Raw genomic sequence first — 20,930 nt, forward strand, 5'->3', positions numbered from 1 at the left:
AGAACACCTTGCAACATGTTTATGAAGACAATTTCAGAACCCAAACAAGTTTGTTTTGATCCCAACTTCAAACTATGACTATCCACCATGTAGACCAACCCCTAGGCCTCGTAGCCCTCAACGTAGGACAGCACCAAAATACACAACCTCAAGGTGCTTGAACCCAACTTCTATGCATGAAATGTGATGTCTCAACAAGGCCTAAAACATAGTACAAACTCAGACCTTGACTCTTTATGCAAACCCCCAAAGTGTAAATTTGATCTACTAGTTATTTTAGTACCGGTTACTGCATCTGGTTAAAGCATCCTTGCCAAATTCAAGGGCATAGCTTATTTCTAGAGCCCCAATTAGGTCACTTTTCCAAAGCAAGTACCCTCAAAATGATTCAAATCAACATGCCACCACTTGCAACACCTCCTAATATCTCTCAATCCACCAAATCCACAATCATTTGGGGTCCAAAAGGCTCCAATTCTGCCCAGCATTCAAAATAGCAGCAAATTCATAAACTGTCACATACAGATGCCAGGTTAAAAATTCATGAAACTCACTCCTCCCTCCATGGCTGCCCCTGCAACTTTTGGAATCTTAAAATACATACATGGAACTGACATTCCCCCAAGTGGCATGAATTTTGGATTGGGGAATGTCAAGTTATTGACATTTTTGTACAAAACCCTAGGAAATGAGGGTTTTTAGACCCAATTTTAGAAAAATGGATGGATCTCACTCAAATATGCACCAAAAGGCTTGAAACCAGCGGGAAATGAAAACTATTTCTCTGTTCTAACAATCCATATGCCTGCCTTTGATCAATCAATCCATACAATAAAGATATAAGGTCTGCAAAACATGTTTTTACAGCAAATCTGCAGGGAAACAGTTAAGTTTTGTATTCCAATCACCAAAAATTACATCAACAACCTTCCTCTCGGTTTGAGAGAGGTTTATATAGACCACATACATCCTTCCAACCGATCATAACCACCATTTGAACCTAATGACCATTGGCAACCACCTTTTTTCAAAAAAAAAATGTCATCAAGAATGCAAAAATTGTCATGCAACTTTTGCAATGTTGACAACTTTTCACTCTACCCTATCATACTCACCTAGACTCAACTAAGTCATTACGAATAGGCCAAATGTGGCTCAAATATGCTAAATAAATTGATCTCACCCACTTTGACACCTTTGGGTAACCATTGACTACTAGTTGACCAAATAGGTCCTGGTAGGTTACAAGGTCCAAAATGGCACGAATGCCTTACATAACTGACAAAACATCATGAATTGGTCCAAGGGACCTTATTACATTATAATAACATGAAGCAACACAAAAACCAAAAGATCAAATCGTTTTGAGTCACTAGGTGCTCCGGCACCATACTCTCGGGGAATAGAAAAACTCAAGTCCCTTGAGGAACCAGATCAGCAACAGAAGTACCATGCTTCAAAATGTCTTCTTCACTCATCCATGTGGCATCTTCAGCAGGTAGGCCACTCCATTTAACAAGGTACTCCTTGTAGGTCTTATTTCTAGTCTTCTTGACCACCTTGATGTCCAATATGCTCTCCAACTTCAAGGGTTGGCTAGGTGGTAGATCCTTCACCCAACCTTCATCTCCATCTGATTGCAAACTTGCATCTGGACCTACATTGCACCTTTGTAAGGAAACAAATCTGAGACATTAAAAATGGGAGATATTCCTAAGCCTTGAGGAAGTTCAATCTCATAGGCATTAGGACCAAATTTATGCACAATCCGGCAAGGTCCAATCTTCTTCATGAGCAACTTAGTTGGCTTCCCTTTAGGGAGTCTCTCTTTTTTCACGTGTGCCATCACCAAGTCCCCTACCTTATACTGCACATCCCTCTTCTTCTCATTAGCCTTCTCTTTGTACTTTTCAGTGTTCTTGTGAAGGGCTTCTCTCACCCTATCATGGATGTCTTTCATAGCCAATGCAAAATCCTCTCCTTGAGAACTCCTTTCCAATCCTTGTAGGTCCCTTAATTCAAGAATACCTCTTGGATGAATCCCATAAACAACTTCAAAAGGACTTCTTCCTGTGCTTCTGTTGACAAAATCATTATAAGCAAACTCTACTTGAGGAATGATCACGTCGCATGCTTCTCCATGCTGTTTTGTGAGACATCTAAGCAGATTTCCTAATGACCAATTCACGACCTTAGTTTGGCCATCAGTCTGAGGGTGATAGCCTGATGTAAAGGACAATTGAGTGTCCAACTTCTTCCACAAGGTATGCCAAAAGTGGCCCACAAACTTAATATCCCTACCAGTCACAATGTTAAGAGGCAAACCATGTATTCTAGCAATTTCTTTGAAGAACAAGCCAGCAATATGTGAAGCATCAATAGTACATTTACATGGCAAAAAGTGAGCCATCTTACTGAATCTATCAACCACAACAAAAATACTATCAAAACCTCTTTGAGTTCTAGGAAGACCCAACACAAAATCCATACCGATACTCTCCCATGGCCTATTAGGAATAGGGAGTGGTTGATATAAACCCGCAGTTGATAATTGACCCTTGGCCCTTTGACATATGCTACAAGCTTCAACAAATTTCCTAACATCTGATTGTAACTTAGACCAAAAATAGAATCTCTTCACCTGTTCAAGTGTTTTATCCAACCCAAAGTGACCTCCCAAACCGCCACAATGCTTCTCCTTGATAATGTTCTCCCTCATGGAGCATTTAGGAATACACAATTGGCTGCCTTTAAAAAACAACCCCTGCTGCAACAAAAACTCAAAAAAATCAGAATGACATGAATCTGAAAACTGATTGCAAACCTCATAGATTTCCTTGAAATCTTCATCATCTTGATACATGTTCTTGAGGGAATCAATCCCCACACTTTGCAACCGAATCTCTTGCACCATGCACACCCTCCTACTCAGTGCATCCGCCACTTTATTGGCCTGCCCCTTCTTGTGTTTGATGGTTAAAGTATAGGCTTGAAGATGTTCAAACTTCAACCCACTTTATATGCTTGTGACTAAGCTTCTCCTGTCCATTCAGAAAACTGAGAGCATGATTGTCAGTATAAACAATGAATTCTTTAGGTAAAAGGTAACGCCTCCATTTCTTCAAGGCTTGTACCATTGCATACAACTCCAAATCATATGTAGAGTACTTCCTTTTAGCATCATTGAGTTTCTCACTAAAGAAAGCCACCGGTTTGCCCTCTTGACTCAAGACAGCCCCTATGGCAAGATTACTAGCATCACACTCCACTGTGAACAACTTGTTAACATTAGGTAAAACAAGAATGGGCTGTTGTGCTACTCTCTTTTTCAGATATTCAAAAGATTCATTTGCTTCATTTGACCAAGAAAACTTACACTTTTTCCCTCCTTTGATTGTGTCTAGGATAGTGTTGATGTGTATTTTGTACACGACCAAACACATAATAAAATACCTAAAGGTACCTTATCCTCTCTTGAATAAAGCTCTCGAATGCTGAAGATATCGCAGAAGGATCAATCGGAGAAGCTTCAAGGTTCCTGTTATGTAGGATCTCTACTCGTGGATAAGCTCTTTGTGGTATGATGTGATTTTGCTGGAATCACAAGGGGACTTACACTTGACGACCTAAACGTCTGATTTGCTAGAATCACAAGATTTCACTGGCCTAGATTTTGAAAAAAAAAGAAAAAGGATGAAGGCGAGGAAAGGATCTAATTCTGACACTAAGAATGTAGGACCAATGAATGATCTTTGATGAAATTCTAACTAAGTCTTGTCTTGACATCCCAGGACCATCTCCACAAGGTTAGTGCGATCTTCGGAGGAAAGCTTTATGATGTTCAGATCATCGCTACAGGCATAGACACCATCAGACTGATGCATATCAATGAAGAAGCGACAATCGAAGTTAAGCTTAAGCTAAATGATTCCAGTTGACTACACAAGGCAAGTCTACAATCAACAAACTGCTAGTAGTATGGATATACAAATTTCACCATCAATCAAACACATTTCTTCCACTCATCTAATAACATGAAATCAAATCTGAGAAGTATAAAGACCATGCAAATTGTTGAATCGACCCATAGATTTCACCATTTCTTCAATGAAGTTTTACAAGTCTTTTACAACAACATCTTGGCAACAATCTTTGCCTTCTCTTTCTATTCTATTCTAATTGCTATGCTATTAACTGACTTATTTACTATTTCTAACTATTCACCTTCTAACTCCTGACTAACTATTCTCTATTAGCTAACCATCGACTAACTATTCGCCTTTACAAATGACGAGCTAGGGCTTATATAGCGCCCTCAATACAATTCAATGGCTCAGATCAATTTCAGATCAATGGCCAAGATTTTATGATGAAAACCCTAATTAGGGTTTGTTACAACAAACTCAATTCTGGCCAATGAAATAATTGCATTATTTGGACACATGTCCTCTCTGGAATATTCGACCAATGGAGAACCGGGGTAGGTACATCGAAGTTTGTGCCATCTCCCATGAGTCAGGTACATTGAATCTGCACATGCTGAAGTGGACCAACCCGACTGGAGGAGTGATGACTGGGATGCCACCTTGTCTTTCCTTCAAATGTTGGACTGGAAGAGGTCGTCCTTGATGAGGTTGGGCTGGAGAAGGTCGTCCTTGTTGATGCTGGGTTGGAGAAAGTCGTCCTTGTCTTGGCCTGGTCTTCTTTCATCTGCCAAAACAAACCAAAAGATGATTAAGGACACATGATAAATTCATTTCAACATAGCATTTTCAACTTAAATCATCAACAAAAAGATATTAACATGAAACTTGCCCAAGATTTTCTCCAGGAACAGACCCTATAAGAATTTCGCCCTGGACCCTTTGGAAGGGTCAGGAGCGAAATTCCAACTTTAGCTCAAAATTCACATTTTTGAAGGTCAAACATCTTTCCAAGGCGTTCCAAATAGCTTCTCTCACCCTAGTCTAGGCCTGACTTAGCACAAAATTTGGAGAAAAGGATGGTTTTAGTGTTTTTCGCTCTGGACCCTTTGGAAGGGTCAGGAGCGAATTTCTTGGTTTGGGCTAATTTCCATCATTTTCAACACCAATTAACTTCAAAAGGCAAGAACATGTCTCCTCACACCCATCCAAGCCATGAAAACCTAACGTTTGACTAGACTTGCAAGGAAAATAGGTGGTTTCAAGATTTTCGCTCTAGACCCTTTGGAAGGGTTAGGAGCGAATTTCCCTTTCTAGCCCAAAATCATAATTTTTTGAGACAACAATCAATTCAAGGACAATCTCAAGGGCATCCCTCACCTTGGTCTAGGCATGGCTTGGTACAAATTCTGGAGAAAATGATGGGTTTTAGGATTTTCGCTCTAGACCCTTTGGAAGGGTCAGGAGCGAAAATCTTGTTTTAGGCTTATTCCTCCATCATTTCAATTTGAATCCACCTTAAAAGGCAAGACAACACTTATCCTCACCCATCCAAGCTACAAAAACCCAAGTTTGACTTGACTTTGCTAGGAAAATAAGGGATTTTAGGAATTTCGCTCTAGACCCTTTGGAAGGGTCAAGAGCGAAATTCACCTTCTTGGCTAAAATCCTTCATTTTTTTCAATCCCACTTTTCCTTACAAGATACATTTCATCATTTTTCATCCAAGGAACAAGGATTGAATCCTAAGCAAGGTCAAAAAACTAGGTTCACAAGGAATTTCGCTCTGGACCCTTTGGAAGGGTCAAGAGCGAATTTCTTCTCTAGGCTTGAAATTTCATCTTTTGTTGCTTTCCATCATTCCTCAAGGCAAGAATATGTTTATCCTTCCTCCAACATGCCTTGGACACTAATAACTTGGCCTAACAAGGAAGACAATGAGGTCCATGAAGATTTTCGCTCTGGACCCTTTGGAAGGGTCAGGTGCGAAAATCATGATTTGAGCTTGATTCTCCATTTCTCAAACTCCAAACCACCTCAAGAGGCAAAAACATGCTATCCCACTTCCATCTACGCCAAAAAAAAAACTAAGGACTTGACCTCCTCCAATGGAAAAATAGGTGTTTCTAGGAATTTCGCTCTGGACCCTTTGGAAGGGTCAGGAGCGAAATTCACTATTTGGCTCAAAATCCTTCACTTCTCAATGCTTTCAAACATTTCCAATGGCAAAAGATGTCCATCCTTCCTTTCAAGGCGCCTTGCAAATCAAAATTTGGTCAAACTATGGAAGAAATGAGTCTTAGGTAGATTTTCGCTCTGGACCCTTTGGAAGGGTCAGGAGCAAAAATCTCTTTCTAGGCCAGATTACTCACTTTTCAAACTCCAAACCACTTCAAGAAGCAAACTTAGATCATTTTCCACCTGAGGAAGAAGGTTTCAAGGTCAAACAAGGTAGCAAATGAAGTTTATGATGAATTTCGCTCTGGACCCTTTGGAAGGGTCAGGAGCGAAATTCTCCTTTAGGCCAAAATCTTGTTCTTCAAAATCAATCAAACTCCCTCTCAAGGCAAAAACATACCCATTCATCTCCCATCAAGCCAACGCCTAGCCAAAATAAGGAAGAAAACAAGAGTTATAAGGATTTTCGCTCTGGACCCTTTGGAAGGGTCAGGAGCGAAAATCATGTTTTGATCTTGATTCTTGATTTTTCAAACTCTAATCTTCCTTGGGGGGCAAACATAGATCTTTCTTCATGCATCTCCACCTTGGTCCTGACTCTTGCTAAAGGAAAAAATGAGTGTTTCAAGAATTTCGCTCTGGACCCTTTGGAAGGGTCAGGAGCGAAATTCACATTCTTGGCTAAAATCTTCACCTCATCCACCTTTACTCACCTCCTAAAGTTAGAACATGTCAAGACACCCCCAAACATGCCTAAGGAACTATGAAATTTGTCTTGACAAGTGATAAATTGAGGTGCACAAAGATTTTCGCTCTGGACCCTTTGGAAGGGTTAGGAGCGAAATTCCTAATCTTGGCCAAGATCCTGACTTCATTTTCACATTTCTTCATTCAAACAAGCGTTTTTGCCTTCATTCAAGCGTAGGAATGCATTAGTTCTAGGTTTTGGTCAAAGTAGAATGTCTTATGGAGAATTTCGCTCTGGACCCTTTGGAAGGGTCAGGGGCGAAATTTGACATTTTGGTCTCTCCGTCAGGATCATTTTATGGAATATAACATTTAAGTATAAGTGACATTTCCTTATATCTCTTTCGGACCTCCAAGAGTTATATTGCAAAATCGAGTTTTTGGAGGATTCTTCAGTTTTCCAAACAAACAAATTTCAGGATCAGGACATTCCAGACTTAGCCAAATTTCAGGGCATTTGAAGATCAGGATGACATTTTAGACTTCATCACTCACCAACTCGACCTAGCTCGGACCTTCAAGAATGATACCCACTCACAAAGCAAGACACAATTAGCAACAAGAGCAAAACCAGGCCCTAAGGAAGATTCTCAAAGAAATCCTAACCTGGAGCACCTGTTGACTCCCCTGGCTCAAGCAAAGCCTACCATCCTATTGATCCCCTGGCGACACTCAAAATGCAAAGGCTAACAGACAAAACCCTAAAACCTAGAAATCAAAACCCCACAAAGCGAAAAAAGTAGGGGTCCCCATTTTCAATGGGGCGATGTGTGAATACGTCACAAAAATAGGTGCACATATATGACTGAAATTTTTTATGAACAATCTGTAAAATGTTGCCAATCCATGAAAAATTCTTACATCACCTACTGTCTTAGGTGTTGGCCATGTCAAGATAGCCTCCACCTTTGCTAGATCCCTCTTCAAATCCCCCTTGGAGATTACAAAACCCAAGTAGACAAGCTCCTCCTTCATGAAGACACTCTTCTCCATGTTGATCATCAACTTTTCATCATGCAACTTCTTCAAAACTAGATCCCAATTTATATGTCAAAACCATAGGTAATGATATCATTCTTCTCATCATTTATGTGGATAATATTATCATTACAGGCAGTGGGGCACATTTGCTCGAGCATATTAAATGAAATTTGTGGCAGGCTTTTGATATAACAAACTAAGGCCTTCTTCATTATTGCCTGGGTATAGAGGTTTGGCAGACAAGTGGTGGTATTTTTATTTCTCAGTCTAAATATGCCAGGAATTTGCTAGACAAGTTCAAAATAACAAATTGCAAAATCTCCTCTACACCTATGGAGAAAGAGCTGAAACTTTCAGCCAAATCAGACTCAAAGGTGATCAATAAGTCAACTTTTACGCAATTAGTGACAGCCTTATCTATCTTACAGCCACTAGACATGATTTGAGTTATGTTTTGAGTTACATTTCTCATTTCATGACAGCCCCTAAGGCTGAACATTGGGTTGCAACGAAGCAAGTATTGCGATATTTGAAAGGGACACTTGACTTTGCCATTCTGTATACCAGAGCCAAAGTTCCTAGGTTGGTTGGGTTCACAGATTCAAACTGGGCAGGTTTTGTTGATGACAAGAAATCTACTTTTGGATATGTTTTCAGCCTTGGTATGGGTGTAGTCACATGGACCAGCAAGAAGCAACAGGCAGCAGCTCTCTTCTCGATGAAGCAGAGTATTAGGGAACTGTCAAAGCAACAAGTGAGGCAATTTGGCTTTGGAGGATGCTTTCTGACATGAAAATGTCTCAAGCAAGGCCTTCACCCTTGTTTTGTGACAACCAAGGGGTTCTAAAGCTATCCAAAAATCCAATCTTCCACGAGCGTTACAAAACATGTGGAGCTTCATTGTCATTTCATACAACTTGTAAAATATGGATCAATGATGTTGCAGTATGTTCCAACTGAGGATCAGACTACAAAGAAAGTTGTAAAATTTAGGGACAAACTTGGTGTAGTTAGTAGATTGACCATCAAGGGAGGGTATTAAAGTAATATTGTTATATTTAGTTTATAATGGTCAATTATGGCGTTAGGATAGTATTTAGAAACATTCTTTTATTCTTTAGTTAAGTTCTCTTTTCTTAGTTCTCGATCTTATCTGTTATGGAAAGATCTTTGTAATCTCTTATTTAAGGAGACTTTCACTCCTTAGTTAAATATCGAAAATTTCAATCATTTGACTACAAATGTGTAATGTCCCTTTCTAGAATTTTTTAATTAAAATAACAAATTTGAAACATAACCAACAATATTCATCAAACTACATCCAAACACCAGCAATTAAACATACTCAAACCACACAAAGAACATAGACAACTTGCACAAATGACTCAAAAATTCCCACAACTCTTAAATGGGACTGATATTACAGTCATTGCAACAACAAACAACAATTACAAATCTACAATTATGTACTGACCAAAAAATTGAACTGCACTTTCAAACCCCAACACTCCTTTGAGCAAAAATGCCATCAAGAACCAAAGAGTTTTCATCCCTTAATTCCAATCTCCTATGGTTTTTGTCAATAGAAGATTGCTAGAACACAAAGTGCCTAGAAGATAAAATAAAATAACATGGATTATTACAATTGACATATCTTTCGAATTTTATATGCTACCCACCCAAATATCAAATTAGTCAGCCCAGACCCAAATTGGCACCAAGGCCAAAATTTGAATTTTACAAGCTACAACTTAGGTCAACCTTAAAAGCCTTATAGAATTCCTAGTTGGACATTCGGAGTCTCTCCTTCCTTCTAACTTGGCATGGGTAAGGTGGAAGATCCGACCTCCGATCTCGATGTGTCATTGAGTCTAATCCATCCTTATGCTTTGGCATGGGTCGGGCAGTATCTTTGAACCCCAATCCATAACAACTCTTTGGCATGCGTCAATTCAATTCACTCCCAAACAACAAATCTCATAATTAGAATAAGATCTTCAAAGTTTTCAATTGTCTGGAAGTCAATTCCTATCCAACTCCTTTCTAAAACCCTTCAAATGCATGGCATTGAAAAGGAACAACCCTTAATTAATTTCCTAAAGCTGCTCATTCCTAAAACAACATTGATACCAATAGGTTTCCACATAATGAATGGTACAAAAGGCCACTCAAGCTTTTCGGCTTAGTAAATGATATCTCCATTAACAAAAAAATCACCTTAGATTCCATTTAGCATAGAACTATCAAGATTTGCATCCCAAATAAAACCATTAAAGATCTTTTACTTCTATTGTTGCAGCTTTGAATGAGGTCTTAAAAATTTGCATATCAAGAGGGGCACGAATGAGACCAAAATTAGTTTGTATTTTATCCAAACAAATTCCCCCATTTTCAATATCAAGGATGACACTTTGAAGTCAACTGAAATGAGCTCAAGTGCTAAATCAAGTAGACTTTAATAGCAAAGCCTTAGGTACAAATCCCACAAATGCATTCATGTGTAATATTGGATAAAATGCAATACATTCAGGTGTAATATTGAGTAAAATGCCATATCCAATGCCAAGTGTAGTGTACTTCAAGTGGACAAGGACCAGTGGAAGTCCTGGGTGAGTTTGATGCAATAGGTAGCCCTCAACCATGCAATCTAAGATAAAACTAAAAGCTGAAGTTATGGTTAGAAAGGGGACAACTTACCAATCACAAAAAAAAAAAAAAGAATCACGCCATATGATGCCGATAACAAAATATATCTGGACTAAGTTGTAGTCTGAATGTTGCTCGATAGCCAAATATTATTCCTGTGCTGATATAAAATGACTTCTTCCCATTTGTGTATGTGGTAACAAAATAGAAAGCTATTACAATTCAAATTACCACTGATAAAATGTTTACATTAATATCACTAACAATGACAATCAAATTTCCAAAATTAAAAAAATAAATCTGACAATACTTGCTGCGCATCCAACCAAGAAACATTGTTTACCGACTTAAAATCCATCGTGTGCAAATTTAAGTACTAATGCTAGAATACTATCCAGCATCTCGATTATCACCAAATTGGTCATCACTAACCACAAAAATATTAAAGAAAGAGAAATTAACTCTACAATACCCGTGCACATTCAAACTTATAAGTTGTAACAAAAAAGTGATGAGAAAAGTATACAATTGCAAAACAACATTAGTAGAAAGCAGCTCCATGTGGGAAATTCCAACACACAATTTACATAAAATCAAATAATTTATTGCAGTAACCTTCTCAGAAATTATTGCAAAATTAAAAGCAGTCGAAGAGAAAATAATAATAACTATAAACTAAAGGATCTCTATAGTACTTGTCCACAGCTGTAAATGGTGTAACATCTTCATCTTTTGCATTACTCTGCAAACGAGCTTTCATATCAGCATATTTAAGGACAGAAAATGAGAGGCTCATGTATTGCAGTTGATTTATTGCCATCCGCATATCTCCATTGACACGCTCACCAAGTTCCTCAAGTGCTATCTGCACTAAAGCTACAATTCATTCAATGGGTAGTTGTTAAAGTATAAACTTAAATCACTACTAATAATATATTTAGTTCATCTTATGATATCTAATGATCTCCAAAGTTCAGCTTTATGAAGAAAATAACTGGCTACTTCCTAATTTAGTTTGTTACATATCAGATAAGAATTTTCTTATCGAAGTAAAATCCTGCTAAAAAGAATCAATACCCACTGGATACCTCAGATGTTAAACCATAAGTTAATATGCATGATCAAAAAAGCAGCATTCAAATATAACAATATTTGAATAAATCCAGCAACTAGACTGCTAGAATTATTCTGTACTTAGCAGTACATGCTCTATCTACGAAAAACGTACCTCATCAACCTGAACACCCTCCAATTCTGCAATTTGATGCAACCTTTTAGCCATCTGCAATTTGAAGTAAAATGACTGTTATAAGTCGATATACAGACTCAAAAAGTTTTTGTTTCAACAACTTTGCTACATATTCAAAATTTCTCCTACACAAAAGATCACGGGATTAATAATAAAACCATAAATAGAATCTAGGAGAATATGGTGCGATAGCCACAGTTCCAATACAAAAGATTTGCAAGACAATATGAATGGTTGAAGTCTTGAAGAGGAGTTGTAGCAATATGTCACATTAATGAACATGTTGACCTAGCTACGATGTAAAAAATATTTTGTTCTTGCCTACTACTGAACTAGGATATTTAGGTTAACTGTTTGTGTTATGTATTTCTAGTTTAAGCAATCTGATTTCTTGCCTTCAAACAAATCAAAGGTTAATCATACTACTTCTTTACAGATTTCAAGATAGTCAAAGGGTATTATTGTTGGAAGTGTTGTCATTGATGTCAAAGAAGTAAAGACAATATTGTCATTGATGTCAAAGACATTAAGAGACAACTGAATGATGAAGACTGATATATTTGTTGAGTTGTTCATCAGCATTTCTAGTTTAAGCAATCCGATTTCTTGCCTACAAACAAATCAAAGGTTAATCATACTACTTCTTTACAGATTTCAAGATAGTCAAAGGGTATTATTGTTGGAAGTGTTGTCATTGATGTCAAAGAAGTAAAGACAATATTGTCATTGATGTCAAAGACATTAAGAGACAATTGAATGATGAAGATTGATATATTTGTTGAGTTGTTCATCAGCACTATAATGACAGAGATTAATTGTCCTATTTATGATGTTGAAGATTGGAATTGTATTAGACATCTCCACGATACTATTGTCGATACCATTAATCAGTATTGACAGCAGAGATTTATCAGGAAGAGATATGGACAACAATCCGAGTTATACAAGAGGTCCATGTGACTCTTATGCAAACATAGTTCATCATTCATGCTGCTAATGCTCATGGACAGAGGAAGACACATTAAATGCTGCAATCTTATCAAATATAGACGCAGTTATGGAGCAAATCGAATTAAGTACAGTGATCATGATGATTAGAAAGAGATGTTAATACCTGAAGCAATCAATCAGACTTTAATGATCAGTCCATTTATAATAGCAGCCAATAAGAGACGGAGATGTGGAGCAATTATACAGATTAAGTCCTATTCACTGAGCAGATTATAATGAGCATAGTCGATACTAGTAAAATGATTCATAGCCAGCGTGAGGAAGACATATGTTTTCAAGGATCACACAGCAAGCAATCATACTGAAGATTGATAACAAAGCGATATATATTAGAAGTCATTCAACGAACAACATACCGACGACTTGGTTATACAAAGAATAAAGAAAGATATATATTAATTATCTACAAGTAGTAAGATGCACATTCAAGAATTTATCGGGATTAATAACAATGATTATATTATTTAATATTAAGAAGCAAACCCGATACATTGGATGGTTAATAATACAAAAGCAGTGCAGCGATAACAATTATGAACAGCGACTATTCAGATTAAGATAATATTGCAGAACAAGCTCAATAAAGGGTGGAATGATGCGATCATTTTGGAAACTTCATTAATCTGGTCGACTCACTGACAATAGCAGTTAATTAATTAATCAAAGGCAGCGATAATTGTTAAAATACGACTTCATATTCATGGTGAAGATATGCAGAGATTAATTAAAGCAGCGATTGGTATTAGAACTAATACGATACACTCTCCGTTGAATGTGCAGTTCAGATGTAGCTATTCCTAAAGATGGAATCGCAGTCAGCCAAAGTTCAAACAGTAATAATTATGAGAGGGCAGCGTATGCAAGATCTGTATATCTACAATAGAGCAGCGATTATGTTTGAAACAGCAACATATTAAGAGCAGCAATTTATATTTGGTCATGGGCATCGATTGAGAATAGACTTCAAGTATAAAAGGCAAATATTAATAGATTTCTAAATGCAGCGATGGAAGTTAAAGAACGACTTCTAAGACAGCGACTATATCCATCAAAGTAAGAAGTGACTTCATTGTATATACAAGCAGCGACTGACTTGTTAGTTCATGAGGATATGATACGATTCAGTAATCAGCACTGTGAGAAGATACAAAGACAGTGCTCAACAAATAGCGGGCAATCTGGTTTGAACAAAAGCACCTTATAATAACAACTAAGTAGACAGCGATAAAAGAGTTAGAAGAGTCAGCAAATGACTATACATAATCAGCGATTATATAGTCATTCTATGTGTTGGAATTATATTGACCAATCACTCCTATACTTAATACCACGTATGCACAGCAGTTTAAAAAGGTTATCGAATCTGTGAAAATATTAAAAACAGCGACTATGTATTAAAGAATAAGCAGTATCGTCTCAAGACATAGAGTGCAGTGATTACATTAATGTCAACGATTAACATTACTTACGAAGTAACAATTTAGGAGATGCCTGATAAAAGAGTACAGAGACTAAAGTCTTAGTGGCAACATCATATATGCAGCGACTGAAGGATTAACAAATATATATATATCAATATAAATATGGTCGGTTGAAGTTATAAGATAAGTTCGAAGTAATAACAAATCTGTTTGAAGTATTAAAGCCAGTGATGATTGATATTGAAGACTATATTCTTCGAAGCTTATACTTCTTAGTTTATTGAAGATTTTTTCCTCTAAAGCCTTTGAAGTATTAACGGTGTTCTTATCAATTAATAAGGTTCGGTTTATGTCAGCACCAATTTGATTAATGAGAGTTATAACCAATATGTGTCAATCGGTATCTAAGAATACGTGACCATTTACGTGGGGTTATAATGAATGGTTGTGTTCTTTTCATCTGGAGATAAGATACGATATATATATATTATTATTGTAATTCAATATGAGTAAGAGTGGTAGAAGAGAATGTTGGAAATATAAAAAGCTACTGACAGTTCGTGGTGTGCAATAGATTGCATACTTAGGTATATACATCACAAGGAAGATAGAATAAAGGTGTGTGTAATGAGTATGTGAAAATAAAAGAAGATTATTGAATGCAGATTTCTGAAGATCTGTATAGACAGATTCATGAAATATTCACGGCAGATTTATGAAGGACTGTGTGTGCAGATTTATGAAGGATTTTTGAGTAAGTGTGATCAGTTTATCAGAATTATTAGGAGGAGATTGTGGCAGTTTGAAGAAGGAAATTTGAGAAGAATAGAATTCATCATCCACTGTTATAGCAACATTGTAAAGGTGGAAAATCAGATTTATGTGAAGTGGGTTGGTGCTCACAAATTCTGAAGTGGGAGTTGGTGCTTCCAGTGGGTTGGTGCTCACAAAATTCAGAAGTGGGAGTCGGTGCTTGTGGTGGGTTGGTGTTCACAAAATCAGATGGGTTGGTGCCCACAAACAAACTTAGGGGTCGGTGCCTCTAGTAGGTTGGTGCACAAACATTGTAAAAGAAGAATTGTATAAAAGCATTGATTTACCATGGTTTTCTCCCGTAAGGGTTTCCACGTATATATCTTGTGTTCTATGTGTGTTCATAGTAGTTAAATCTCATGTGAATAATAATAACAATGAATATGCTTATGAGATAAGTAATATACTTGTGATTGAAGTTGAAAAAGTTTAAATTGGTTGTTATACTGATTCACCCCCCCTCTCAGTATAACCGTGTGCTCTTCAATTATCTATCTAATGGCTAACAACTTTCTAAGTCATTTTCACATTTTTTGTCCGATACAGTTTCTATCTGTTTCAGCACTTACGTTAGACCTTTGCTGAAGCCCGACACATAATTCTGGTGTTGATTTCATGTGTCTGCATCCCAATACATCATCATGAATTAATGCTCAGCTCTTAAGGTTATTCTATCAAGTGATCATCCCTATTTCTACTCCTTGCTGGTAACTGTTGTCATTCTATGACACCCTTGGTCCATCAATAAGAACCAATCAGAGATACGATCCATGGACCAGCGCTGCCCCAGTTGATCAAGGAGAAAAGCAGAAGAATTATGAAGTATGAGGTGTTGCCTTGCTCGGAAAAAATTCCTCCCTTAGCCTTTTCTTCCTTCCGCGAAACTCCAGAACCCCGAGGTTCCGAAGTTCTTTCTCTTTGCCTTCCCTTGTTTTTCTTCTCTGGAACTCCGGAACCCCGAGATTCCAAAGTTCCCTATTCATTTTCTTCCCTTCCCCAGAACCCCGAGGTTCCGAAGTTCCTTTTCCTTTGCCTTCTCCGGAACTCCGCAACCCCGAGGTTTCGAAGTCCCCTCCTAGCCTTTCTTCCTTTCTTTCTCTGGAACTCCGGAACCTCGAGGTTCCGAAGTTCTCTTCCTTTGCTTCCCTTCTACTTTCCCGGAACTCCGAAACCCGAGGTTTTGAAGTTCCTTCCTTAAGCCCTTTTTCAGTTCTCCGGAACCCCGAGGTCCCGAAGTTTCCTGCTGCTCTCTTTTCTCCTTCCCGGAACCCCGAGGTTCCGAAGTTCTTTCCTTGTCTTCCCCACCTCGGGAACCCGAGTTTCTGAAGTCCTCGGACTTCTTTCCGGCTGGCAACACTTCTGGATGGCGTAAACAACACTCAAAGCTTTAAATGCTCCAACGACTTTTGTGACTTTTTGTGGAGCCACAGGAGTGCATTTAATGTTTTTGGCAGAATTTCCATCAAGATAGGTGCAGGGCCATGCTTGTTGGGGTGACTTATGTCATGTCTGCATGCTCTAACTTTGGAAGGTCAGTCAATCCACCCTTCTCAGGATTACATTTTCAAGGTATGGCTAGGTTGCTTGCATGTACAGAAGTCAAGTGCAAGTGCTTCCCTGCACGCCCAGACTAACATTTCCCTGCACACATAGGGGTCATGATCACTCTTGTAACCATTTTTCTATATAAAGGTTGTTATGCCTCATTGTAAGGGATTCTCTCCCTGCTGGATTGAGCTTTTCTATGCTCTTTCACTTCTCTTGTATTTATCTTGCTTTTATGCAACTGTAAGTTTGGCCATTGGCCTTATAATGAATTGAAAATCACCATTCTTGGCTTCCTTCAAACTTATGTCTGTTGTGTATGTTTCCTTACCTTCATCATAGGTGTATTTTTGTGGCTCTTCTCTTGTATATGTTGTGTTAACTTATTTCTGAGTGTGACTTGTGAAAAACCTTCTCCCCACTTGACATTCAGCGAATTCTAACCTCCATACATGCATTGGGGTCCCTCATACAAATGAAGTTTGTGCATCTCCTAGGTGTTTCAGCTGATTCTTTGTGTCATTTTGAGTAGGGAGTGAAACAATCTCTTCTTGGTGCATCACCTTCTTTTATTTTAAGCATTTCTTTCTTCCCTTTACCTCTACAAGTTATTAGAATAGGCTTAGGAGTAAGCTTTGAAGTGTTGAGTTGGTTCAACACCTACACCTGGATTGAGAAGGAAGTCGGCCTTCTCCGGAGATTCAACCCCCTTGCGCAAGGTCCCACACTTCGGGGTTGTTTCCATGTTTCACAAGGTTGCTGAGTTGATAGCTCAGCAAGGGTGTGAGCTTTTGTGATAACAGTTTTTGGCAGACCCGGTGGGACTTCCTTTTGATTTTTATGCTAAGGATTCAGTGTTCTTCTCAGTGTTTCAGCCTTTAGAGGCAGTCACCTTTCAAGCACTTGGCGACTCTGCTCAAGGTCCAATTCTTGTTCATACGAAGTTCATAACGATGGGACCCCGGAACTCCCAGGTTCCCAAGTCATCGCAAGTTTGGAAGTTTGGAACCCAGGTTCCGAAGTTCGCTACTCCGGAGGTCCACAATCCCCAGGTTCCGAAGTTCGCTACTTCGGAGGTCTGGAACCCCCAAGTTCCGAAGTGCTTAAGTACAGGTCCACTGCTTGTTCATGACTTGTTGCAACTCCGGATTTCATGCCAAGAATTCATACAAGGGTGTCTTCTAGAGGTAGTTTCCAGTTCGAAGAACTCTCATCTTCAGGCACTAAAGGCGGAGAGGTACACCTTCATTATCACCAGTTAGGGAAGTCAGGGTTGTAAACACTCTATCTCCCAGGTCTCATTCTACCCCTCCATTTACAAGACCATTACTGTCAAGGGCTCCCACCACTCATATCAATAAACCATTGTTTCGCATGGCAAGAAATCAGGTTTTCGTTACCTTCAATGGAGGGAGTCCTCTTATTTTGACCCAATGGAATGATATACCAGTGGCTGCGTTGAAGAGTATACCATACTTCACTGGTGAAACAGCTACTACCCCCATTGAGCACATTCAGGACATTGCAAACATCTACTTCGTCCATAATATCACTCAGGATGATGTTACTATCAGATTGTTAGCCACATCTTTGAAAGGCAAAGCTTTGCAATGGTATATAGGGTTGGCGTCTAGCTCCATTCACAATTGGGATGAACTAGGGGAGAGGTTGTGCAACCATTTCAAAGACAAAAGTGATCACCTATCACTTGTGGAGCAGTTGACTATGATCAAGAGGGCACCCCAAGAGTTCATAGGAGATTTCAATTTCAAATTCCATAAGACATGGAACAGAATTCCTGCTCTAGTGAAGCCATCTCCAAATCATGCCTTCTTGTATTATCTTAGAGCTCTCAACAGTGATACACCTGTCATGGTACAATCAATGGGTGGAGCATCTCTACCGGGTGCGAATGACATAGCCATAAGTGTAGAAAATTGTTTGATTCAGACTGGGAAGATAGCTCCAAGGCCTCCAATGCCTCTCTTCCCAAAAGCTCCTACTCAACAACCCACCTTGGCTCCTATCCCCATGGCGCCCGCAGGACAATCATCCACACCCTCTACATCCTCCAATGAGCTCCATGAGGTCAAGGCTCTATTACAAAATTTTAGCAATGAGTTGGTGACACTAAAGAGGCAACAAGCCCAGCATAGCAGACCTTATCAGGCACAAAATCAGAACTATCTGCAGAATAAGCCACCCTTTCAAGGGCAAAACCAATGGAGCAACGTCAGGCCTTTGAATGGTGTGAACCCCACCGGTGCAAGCAACTCAAAAGCGATAGTTCCAATGCCAAATAACCTCGCCCAAGAGCAAGATTGGTGTCAACCATGCAATCAGCCACACAACCAAGGTGCATGCCAAAATGGAGGGTTTGTCCAAGCCTTAGTGGTGCAGGATGAGCCGACCACTTATGGGCAGCAATATGACCCAAATCAGCCTAGTGTTAGCACTCAGGCTTACTCGCAAGGGGATTCTAGCTTTGTCAAGTGGCAGAAGGCAAAATTTTGTGGTTTGAACCAAACAAATAGTGAGTCTATGCTACAATATACAAGGTCAAAGAAGAGAGCCATGGAGGCTGCCTCACCTTCAACATCAACCCAAGCTTCCAACGCCCATTATAGCTGTCCATGATACAAGCCAAAATACCTTGCAAGGGAGCAAGAGGCAAGAAGAGGCCCAAGTCGTCCAAAGAGCAAAAGTAGACCTTGTAGCCTCAAAGGGGCCTCTAAAATCAGATGGTGTTCCTTTCAACATAGTTGATCAGATGAGGAAGGCCAACCTCAACGTCACTATGCGGGAGGCCCTTTCAATCCCATCTCAAAGGGATTTGCTTAAAGAGGCACTGAAGGACATCGATCAGTCAGGTGATGAGGCAGCAGTCAGCAGAAAGGCAGTCTCCACCAATTTGGTGCAACTGAAGGAGGAAGAGGATTCAAGCAAGGTCAGCAAGCCTCCCCCCTTCCATCTCTCCTTAATCATAGGAGATAACTTGGTTCACAACTATATGATAGATTCAAGAGCTAGTAGCTCAGTCATGCCTAAGAAGGTAGTTGATCTTCTTGGCATAGAATATGAGCCTGTAACCAAAGGGGTGGTCCAATTGGATGGCACTTTTATTAAGACAGATGGGGTTGTTAAAAAATTGAAGTTAACCTTGCATGCATGCCCTAGTTGCACTGTCCTGCAAGACATATCAATCATTGACCTCCTTGCCTTCTTTGCCATCTGCCTGTCTAGAGACTTCACCGCCAAGATAGGTGGGTCCCTGTCTTCTGATTGGTCCCACATGCTTTTTCGAACAAGGTATGGTACCAAGGTTACCATAAGGCCATGGCCCATTGCCCAAAACCACATTGAGCCCTACACCCCCAGCCCTATAAACATGAGTTGCACTTTGCATGAAGAGGGGGAGGAGTGTGTTGTTCGTGAGCCTGCTACTCTTTTGCAAGAGGTCCATGATTGCCTGCTGGACGAATGGGCCAATGTTTTTCAGTTTGATCCATTAGCTGAGACTGAAGAGACTGGGCTTGGCACCTATTGTATCCATGAAGAGGATACTCCTATCCCTAACCTCATCAAGACACAAGGAGACTCAGAGGGGTTATGGAGCATGTTTTTTGATGGTTCAAAAAACAAGAATGGTGCAGGTGTCAGTATGATGCTTGTTTCTCCTGAGCAGGAAAAATATTTCTTCTCTTTTAGGCTTCAATTTGGTTGCGCCAACAACGTCGTTGAGTATGAAGCCTTAATCCAAGGTCTCCAACTGGCACAAAGCAGAAAGATCAGATCTTTGCAAGTATTTGGAGATAGTGAGTCGGTTGTTAATCACATCCAAGCTATAAGCATAACAAAGAACAATCTGCTCAAATCATACAAACACAGGATTTGGGATTTGATTGAAGGATTCGAGGCCTTCAATATCCAGAGCATTCCTAGAAATCAAAACAAGCATGTTGATAGGCTTGCAGCGGTTGGTGCTCTATTCGCCATACCAACACATGTTGCAATTGAGAAGGAGCAACACGTCAGGCTTGTTGTGAGGCCTGTTATCCCAGACAATCAAGTAAATTGGCAAGTGTTCGAAAGCGATCAGCAGATCCTCAGCTTCTTGCAAAATGAAGCAGAGTTTTCTGCTAAAAGTCAGTCTAAGCTGCAAGACCAGTGTGGAGCTCAAATCATGCAGCTCAACTCCAACAAGTTGCCTAAAGGTCTAGTTACCTTGGAAGGCATTTTCAACTCGGATGATCAGTTGAAGAAGAAGATGAACTTGGCTGCAAAGAGGGGGGATTACAAGCCAGTTGTTGTCGCCGAAGGTAGGTCTCTAAACTTGGGCAAGGTGTGTTCCTCAACCGAACAAGAGGCCTTTGTTAAGCTTTGCCAAAAATACAATGACATAGTTGCTTGGACCTA

General features: G+C 39.3%; 1 protein-coding gene across 1 annotated transcript in view; it reads right to left on the minus strand.

Annotated features, from left to right (window-relative positions):
* LOC131030431 (replication factor C subunit 1) overlaps positions 1-20,930 on the minus strand; it is a 150,232-nt gene that overhangs the window by 57,153 nt on the left and 72,149 nt on the right. Inside the window, exons 12-13 of the mRNA XM_059219860.1 lie at positions 11,704-11,757; positions 11,171-11,340 (exon numbers count right to left, since the gene is read on the minus strand). Of these exons, the coding sequence (XP_059075843.1) occupies positions 11,171-11,340; positions 11,704-11,757 (224 nt within the window). The remainder of the gene's footprint in view (positions 1-11,170; positions 11,341-11,703; positions 11,758-20,930) is intronic.

The sequence above is a fragment of the Cryptomeria japonica genome, chromosome 4 (genome assembly GCF_030272615.1).
Source record: "Cryptomeria japonica chromosome 4, Sugi_1.0, whole genome shotgun sequence".
NCBI lineage: Eukaryota > Viridiplantae > Streptophyta > Pinopsida > Cupressales > Cupressaceae > Cryptomeria > Cryptomeria japonica.